This window comes from Lissotriton helveticus, chromosome 5_1, assembly GCF_964261635.1.
Source record: "Lissotriton helveticus chromosome 5_1, aLisHel1.1, whole genome shotgun sequence".
Classification (NCBI taxonomy): domain Eukaryota; kingdom Metazoa; phylum Chordata; class Amphibia; order Caudata; family Salamandridae; genus Lissotriton; species Lissotriton helveticus.
Window position 1 is genome coordinate 49,777,715 of NC_136065.1, and position 9,208 is coordinate 49,786,922.

General features: G+C 44.6%; 1 protein-coding gene across 1 annotated transcript in view; it reads left to right on the plus strand.

The window, feature by feature from the left end:
• The window catches only part of LOC144754121 (E3 ubiquitin-protein ligase TRIM39-like), a 215,306-nt gene extending 207,297 nt beyond the window's left edge, over positions 1–8,009 (plus strand). The window contains exon 6 of the mRNA XM_078641688.1: positions 1,022–8,009. Coding sequence (XP_078497814.1) covers positions 1,022–1,533 — 512 coding nt within the window. The 3' untranslated portion in view covers positions 1,534–8,009. The remainder of the gene's footprint in view (positions 1–1,021) is intronic.
• Positions 8,010–9,208: the final 1,199 nt, after the last annotated feature.

A 9,208-nucleotide genomic window follows, 5' to 3' on the forward strand; every position in this document is an offset into this window, starting at 1 on the left:
CCATGGGAAGAGGGGTTGGGATTGTGAGGAGGGTGACGTTGTAACGTTATCGTATGCCTCAATTATTATGTTCTGCAAAGTCAGCAATTTAGATTTAAAGGAAGGAGGCAAATGATAGAGAGTATGTAGTTGTGTGAATTAAATTGGTGAGCATTGGTTTAAAAGTTGGTGAACCCAAAGTAGACCTTTGTTCCTCCAAACCTTCCAATATATAGATTTCCTTTTAAGAAGGTAGGTGCATTGGATAATAGTTTACGTGATTGCTTAACTATGGGAGTAGAGAGCTTTTGTGGCTTTTGGATAAAGGAAAGATATTTCTGGAATGAGAAAGGAGTTAAAAAAGAGAGTTCAAGATCCACCCAAAGAGGCCTATTATCCGATGGAGTAGTAATCCAATTTGATAAATGTCTTAGTTGGAAGGCTTTATGATAATAATATACCTTCTAGTAGCTCTGTTACTCTGTACCATCTAACACAGTGTACTGACAAGTACTCTATACCTTTCATAAGCACTGTCAATCTGTACTATGTAATGCAGCGTGCTGACTTGTGCAGAATAGGTCTGTTACTCTATACCATGCAATGCAATATACTGCATAGTACAATGTACATTGGAGTAGTTCTGTCACACTGAACATCTACTGTAGTGTACTGACTAGAACAGTACACCTTCTAGTAGTTTTCTTACTCTGTACCATAAAAAGGTGGTGTACTGACTAATACAGTATACCTTATAGTAGTGCTGTCACTCACTACTGTCTAATGTAGTGTACTGTCTAGTAGTGTACCTTTCAGTACCTCTGTCACTCACAGTGTACTGACTAGTAGAGTACATCTTAAAGTGTATGCGTGCTTCAGTGTAGTGAGCAGTCTAGTGCTGCATGCTTTAATGTAGTGCTGCGCTCTAGCACCTCGTGCTCCTACCAGATGTGGTGTAAATTAATGATATGTAAAACAGAGGAAGTAATTACAGCCTTTCTTTGTGTCATTAAATCTCTAATTGTGAATCTCTTCTCTGCAGTGATGGTGACTCTGGATCCCGACACAGCTCAGCCACAGCTCCTCCTGTCTGAGGGGCGTAGACGAGTGAGAGAGATGGGCACAGCACAGACCCTGCCGGACACCCCCAAGAGATTCACCCACTTCTCCTGTGTACTGGGGAGCGAGGGGTTCACCTCCGGCAGACATTACTGGGAGGTGCAGCCGCTGCGGGATGGGGTGCAGTGGCATGTGGGGGTCGCAGCAGAGTCTTTGTACAGGAAGGGAGGGATCACATTGTCACCTGAGAAGGGAGTCTGGGCTGTGCAGGGGCGGAACGGTCGCTACTCGGCTTTCACCTCCGGTGAGACCCATCTGTACCCTAGTGAGGAGCCCCTGAAGCTGGGGGTGTATCTGGACTACGAGGGGGGGCGGCTGTCCCTGTATAATGCAGACTCCATGGAGCTTCTCTACTCCTTCCCACAGGCCCCCTTCACAGAGAGGCTCTTCCCCTACTTCTATCTCTTTGGAGGGGCGGAGCTGAGGCTGGTGTGAGAGCTGCAGGGAGCTTCACCCCCTGCAGTGATAACAATGTGGCCAGGAGCACAAGCAGAGACCTTTTAAATAATGAAATGCTACCTGTGGGGATAAGTAACTCCACTTACTGAAAAAAATTATTTTTCATGTAGAATTAATATTGTAAAGAGCCCCCCATAACTGTCATATACAGTTCAAACACCAACATTCCAAAGAATCTTTTTCACAAGGACACTCCAGCATCTTACCATGACAACTAGAAATGTGGACCTATGTATCTCTTTTGCCTTGTACACTTTTAACCCCTTTGCTCCCAGGCCTTTCCCTGTGCCATGCCCTAATTTGACTTTTTAATGTAGTTTGCGCTTACGCCCTCATAACTTTTTGTCCACATAAGGTATCCATACCAAATTTGCATCCTTTTCTTCCACAATTTTGAGGATTATAAAGGTACCCAGGGCTTGTAGATGTCCCTTGGGGGGACCGAAAATTGGTCAAAATAGAGCAATTTCTTTTTTTTGTAAAAATAATCGGAAAAAAGAGTGCTGCGGGAGAAAGCCAACATTTTCTACACCGTTTTGGCATTTTACCATAGCCTATTTTTCCTATTGTTTGTGCTTTCAACTTCTTTCCAGTTTGTGGTAGAAATGAGTGTGAAAGCTATAATGTATCTCAGAGAATTATACATTTCTGAAAAGAAGATAGAATTCTGAATTCTGTCTGGGATCACCACACCAGCACAAATTTCCTAACACCCAGCATTCCCCTTGGTCTCCCGATAAAAATGATACCTCACTGGTTCGGGTGTCCAATGCAGAATCACCTAAAAAACGTATATATAAAAATATATAGCACTTAGAGCTTGCTGTGCTATCCCCTCAATATCTATGTTTTTGGCCTTTCCCAGTCACAGGACCTTGGCCCACCCACACAAGTGAGGTGTCAGTTTACTCGGGAGATAGAGGGGAAGGCTGGGTGGTAGGAAATTTGTGCTGGTGCCGTGATCCCAGAAAGAAATGTGAGGAAAATGTGATTTGTTTAGCTAAATTTGAGGTTTGTAGGGGATTCTGGGTACAAAACCATTGTGGGATCCAAGCAACCTACACCTCCCTGAACTCCCCAGGTGTCTCCCTTTCAGAAATGTCTGGGTTTGGTAGGTTTTCCTAGATAGCCAACTAGCCTGGCTCAAAAACACAGGTAGATAGATAGTCAGCCAAATGCCAGTAAACACAGACTGTCAGCCGAACTCAAGTTCACACACACACAAGGAAACTTTTGCTAGTGTCTAGTGGTTTTCTGCCCCCCCTTGGGAAAAGGTGTGCCTGAAAATATCGCTGATCTTCCCCAAGGTGTTCACAAAAAAAGGGGAGCAACCCTTGCCTGAGGGGCCGCTCCCTGGCATGCCCATAATCATATTATTATTTGGAGCTTATAAAGCACACTTTTACCCAAGGGTGTCCTGGCGCTACGCACTGATCCCCTGGAGTACAAGGGCTTAATCCCCAAATAACCACGTCTTTAACCCCTTTCTAAAGGAAAGGAGCCCCTCGGCCATCCTAATATGTGCCGGCAGACTATTCCAAGCTTTGCTGCACTGTATGAAAAGGAATTTCCTCCCCAACTGGCCTTTTTTATTCGGGGCAACGCCACTAGTCTGATTTCGGCGGAGCGCAGCGCTCTCCCAGGCACATACCAATGGAAGCACCTAATCAAAAACTCTGGGCCACTGCCCTTCAATGCTTTAAATACTGTGCACCTTGCCTTAAGTTGAGCTTGTCTAGATACCTGCAGCCAATGCAGTTTGCTTAATCCCTCTCGTACAGAGGCAAACCTCGGAATACCTGTTAGCAGTCTCGCCGCCACGTTTTGAACCATCTGTAGTCTGTACAGGTGTTTTTTTACAGATTCAGGTACAGACTATTATAGTAGTCCAAACGTGACTGAATCAGAGTTGAGACGGCTAACCTGAAACCATAAGCTGGAAGAGAATATTTAGTTTTTCTCAGTATCCTGGGGATATGGAAGCAAGTTGCAACCACTCCACTGACCTGCTCCCCAAAATCCAGTTTCTGGTCCATGATTACACCCAGATTCTTTGCCTTGCACGTGGGGACAGGTGGCTTTCCCAGTGCCTCAGGCCACATATCCGGAGTCCAGATGTTAGGATTGTTCCCGAATACCATGACCTCGGTCTTCCCTTCATTAAATTAGAGGCAGTTCGAGGCCATCCAGCCCGCAATGTCTTTCAGGTATTCTTGGCATGGCACCTTACGGCCATATTCCCTTGCGCCCCTCGTTGTATGGACAATACGATCTGCGTGTCCTCTGCATAGGAAGTGAAATGCAGGCCATGAGATCTTATTAAGGCTGCCAGCGGGCTAACATAAATGTTGAAAAGTGTGGGGCTCAAGGAAGAGCCCTTTGGTACCCCACAAGGGAGGTCAAAGAGCTAGGACTTATCAAGCCCCAAATCAACTGTCTGGAATCTGTCGGCCAAAAAAGACCTCAGGAGGCTCCCGGCATTGCCTTCCACCCCCGCCCTTGACAACCAGTCTATCAACACCCCATGATAAACCGTGTCGAAGGCTGTCGACAGATCCAACAGAATCAAGACAGCCGCCCCTCCCTGGTCTTCCGCAGCTCTAACCTCCTCCGTGGCCAAACACAAACTGCGTGTGGTCGAGAGCCTTGGTTCTCTGAAAAAAAGAACTTAATTGCCTATTTATGGCCTTCTCCAGTATTTTAGCTGGGAGCGGAAGATGGGAAATGGGCCTATAGCTATTGGGATGGTCTTTATCAAGACTAGGTTTTTTTTAATAAGGGAAGGATAGAGGCGACTTTCCACCTCCTAGGATAATTCCCAGAGTCAGAATTGATGTTAAACACTCGGGTAAGTGTTGTAGCAATGACCTCAGGACAGGTTTTAAGTACCGCCACCGGCCAGGGATCACTAGGCGCTCCCCACCGGGCAGCCTGCAGCAAGCCCATGACCTCCTCTGTCTGTAGTGGACTGAAGCTCACTAATCGGTCTGAAGCCAACCTCACCCTAGGGTCCGGGCTAATTGCTACTTCCCCTGCCCCTCCTTGAGAATTAGACAAAGATGAAAAAATCCCTTCCACTTTTTTCTAAAAAAAGGAGGCTAACGATTCACACAGTGCCAGGCTACTGTGTATAATGGGTTTGGTGGGAATCGTAAGCTTCGTAATGGTCCTAAACAATTCCCTGGAGGAAGAGTTGGCCTTTTTTATCTGATCCACAAAATAGGCTTTTTTAGCCTTTGTTAATAATTTCTTAAAGATCGTAAGGCTCTCGTTGTACTCTTCTTTATTCTTAGCACTATACCCCTTCCTCCATATCCTCTCAAGCTGCTTGCAATCGGTTTTGTGTTTTTGCAGAGTAACAGAAAACCAAGGGGCAGAGGCTGGGGCCGCCTAGGAGTGAAAAATTTAGTAGCTGCAAACTTATCCCAGGCCTTCTGAATCCACTTTGATTACATCTCCTCTGCTTTATCCACATCTGCTGGGATACTGGGGGTAATTAAGGTTAAAAAAGTGCCAATCTCAGACCCATCTATATTTTTCCATGCCCAGGTAGCAATCTTGTCCCTTTGCTTGGAATCAGCCTGACTATGAGACGCTTGTGAGAGCGTAAAGATAATGGCTGCATGATCAGTCCATGGAAGTGGCAAGAGTTCCAATATGTCCAAACCGGAGTGATTAGAAAAAATACCATCCAGGGTATGCCCTGCTGTATGCGAAGGTCCAACCACCCTTTGTTCTAGCCCTCCTCCATACATGAGATCCATAAGTCTCTTATTATCCGGATCTGAAACATCTTCCAGGTAGAAGTTAAAATCTCCCTTGATGGTAAAGGAGTTCGAGCCCAATCCTTCCTCCAACAGAGCACTAAGCAAGTCCAGGAACACGCTTCTAGGCCCTGGAGGACGATATATCAGAAGTGCTTTAAAGGTATTTTGGGGGGAAAGGCAGACACTAATGGACAGCGCCTCACATACTTGATTGGAGGCCATAGAAAAGGAGGGTTCCAGGCTGCTGTGCTATATAACCGCAACCCCCCCCTCTTCCTGAAGGTCGATCCAGCGTATGACAAACAAAGTTTGCAGGCAAAGCCTGCACAATGTCAGGACCTTGTCCATGCCTCCATAATAAAAGCAGTGATAAAATCCATCTTGATCTGATATCTCTGGTGCCTAGTGGGTAGAAAGACTGTGCCAATTTTGGGGAGAGGTGGTGGCATTAAAATGTCCCTTTAGGGCAGCTCCCATCCCTACATTTTCACAAAAATAGAATCCCTGGTGTCTAGTGGGCTTTCTGCCCCTGGGGGGCTGATCAGCGGTGCTAATCCCCATTTGCATCAGGTGTGGGCAATAAGACTGTCCTTTTTATGTTGGGGTGGGGCATTGGCATGACCTTTGGGCGCAGCCCCCTCCCCTCTTTAAAAAAAAATCTTCCATGGTGGCTAGTGGCCTTTCTGCCCCCCGACCCCATACCGGGAGGGTTGATCTGGGGCTATTACCCCCATCTGCAGCCCAGGTGGTGAAGAAAGAATGTGCCAATTCTTTAGGGGTGGGAGCATTATAGTGCCCATTTAGGACATCCTCCACCCCATTGCAATAAAAACAAAGAATCCATGGTTTGCTAGTGTGCGTTCTGCCCCTCCGGGCCCTCCTGGAGCGATCCCCAAGCAAGAATCCACTAGGGAGTGGTACCATTAGAAAGGGGAGGTTCTCCCCTTTCCAGTGATACCTCTCCCGTGTGTATCAGTGCTCAGGGGATAAGATTGCACAACGAGCACAGAAGCACTGCAACTGAAACTAATTTTCAATTTTAATTTCAGTGTAATGACGTCAATGTGCCATGTGTGCAATCGTCATTACATTGAAGAAAAAAATACCTTAGGGGTTGAGGAAGCTCTTCCCCACCTTTCGAGGCAAACAAAACCCAAAAACACGAAATCCCTCCTATTTATAACAAAGGCATTAGGCGGTTGTGTGCCGAGGACATAACGGTTATCTCCTTGGCACACCAGTGCCACTGCTAAGGACGTAACTGTTACGTCCTCTGCACTTAAGGTGTTAAAAGAAGCTCAGGAAATGTTCCCCAATTGAATCCTGCACCAAACATCATGTAAGAAATGCTAAAATCGCAGTAGAAATAAAAAATGTGTATTTTTTGTACACGTGGAGCTTTGACATTAATGTGCATATTATAGCGCTGAGCTTAGAAGTACTTATTGAAAGTGATTGTGTTTAGAAAGCATTCCTGCCCCCGCTCCGGTGAAAGCAATATTAGTAACCTCAGAGGCAAGACAGTTGTCACGTGATTCCTGTGTGTAACCCAGATTCAGGGTGGCTTTAGGACAGTGCGACTGGTGCAGCCGCACTGGCGCCTACCTGGGAGAGGCGCTGAGTTCAGACATAACTTTGGGGTTTTAAAACCACATGCTGTTTCCTTGTGTTTCCAGCAGTTTTAAGGCAACAATAAAAATGTCAAGATAACGCAGGTGATAAATGTTTCGGCTGGAGAGAGATGGAAGTTTTGTCTTGTCACAGTTTTGACTCATCATAAAGTAGCGCAGAGGGTTAATATGCCGGCTGCAAAGAATGTGTCCATACAGATCACAGAATCATAATCCTCATTAGTTTGTGTAACATTTCAAATAGACCTATTTACACTTTGCCTCTGTATAATGTATGTTTGGTGTAAAGTGCTCTGACACCCCATGGTTAGTATAAGCAGTAAATGCCTGTGGAACACGGGCTGTGTAGGGATGAGTGGTACTGTTGGAAGGTGGAGGTGAGGGAATCATTGGATAAGTTGGTTGTGGGGGGCAGGGTCGCCGAAAAAGACTGTCACACCTGCGCTTCTAACTCCAAGCAGGACCTGCCCAGATTCCTAAAGATAAAGCAAAAGTGTACTCCATTACCTCAAAAACAATAGGTTTTTGTAATACTTGTATTCTAAACTCACTGATTTGGAGGTGCTCTCATATGCAACAGTTAAAAAAATGGAGGATCATTGAAATCAAATATTTGCCTAAGATCACGCAATTTGATTAAGCAACAAAGCCTTGATTAGTCCAGGTTTTCGGGTTTCACTTTGTACAAATCAGCCTCTAAATGGGTTTGTATTTGTCTCTCCTTTTTACCTTAAATGTTAATGCTTTTGTGTCCCATCACCAGTGAATTGTGCTGATATTTCTGTGCCGGGGTTTAACACTTCTTTCTGTGGACAGTGTGTTTGTAACATGAGCATGACGAGGTCAGTGGAGATATCTCACAATACAGAACTATTTTAAAACGATACTGTGCCTAAACTAGAGATTCCATCACAATTACGGACCACTATGTATAACTTGTTTTCTTATGAAATATCTACCCGACTGCTCAAGCCACTATTGTAATTTATGAAATGTGTATTGTGCAAATGTATGGTTTTCTTGTAAAGCAGAACCAATAAAATTGACTTAACTAGTGCGTGTTCTCACTGAACTCATCAGGGGCGACACTCCACGAGTGCACTCACACACAGCTCCGGGGGAGCCAGGCTAACACTGTCTCTGCTCTGGCTTGTCCCTTGTGACCCCTGGCACTGTCCTTGTGATCCCTAGCCTCAGAGGTGGCAAAATCAGTGTGAAGGACACTGAGACGGCTCTGTAATCAGTATTGTCTGCCTTTTTCTCGAAATACAAGTGGTGTAAAATGGCTTATTATGCACTATTAGTCGGATCAAAATGGAGCACGTTTAGGACGTTTGGTGGCAGCTGTGATAAGTAAAAATGGTTTTAAATGTATGTTGTATGCATGCTTACAGGTGAAAGTGTGTATAAGTGAGAGAGAGTGTGAGCATCTGTTAGTATCTGTAAGGATGTGTGTGTGTGTGTGAAAGTGAGTGAGCCTGTGTCAAGTGGAGAGTGTGAGTGTGTGAGATTGAGGCCCAGATTTTCGATTCTTTGGTGCACGGGCCACTGCACCAAAGTTGGTGTGGTCAAACAGGATTACTTTAGAAGCCATCCCAGCTTCATTGGATGATCATCGAACTACTATAGAAGTCATTTCCACGTCATCAGACATCATCAAGCTCTTGAAGTCATCAGCAAAGTTTAGAAACTTGAGCCTGATGATTTCAGGATGACTTGAAAATGACCATTTGATTACTTCACAAGATAAGAATCTTCCTGATAACTGAGGATGATTTGAAACTTAGTTTAGGATTACTTCTTAGGCTGAGATTGTTCCTGATGACTTCAAGATGATTTAAAAATGACTATCTGATTACTTCTGAGAGATTAACAAAATTGCATTTTCTGTTCTCTCTTTTGGTTGCATTTTTATCAGCAATGTTGAGCCTTTTGGCTGATTACCGAACAGTGAAAACTGTTTAGCTCCTACATGAGTTGCCTGTAACATCCAAATAAGCAAAGAATGTGCTTCAGAAAAATGTGTGATATTTTTATGTTTTTATTAGGTTTAGGTAGACCAGAGCAGAAAATGAAATGTGTGACTGCAGGCGTACTTAACAGTAATAAAAGTTAGTAAATCTTGATTATTTGGCTGTGTGTATTTCTTGAAATTCCTATTTTCCTTACATTATAAAGTATTTTTCACTTGCTGTGAGCTAATTAAAGCAGAAAATGCTTTGCAGCATCATCCACCAGCTGCTACATTCCTAG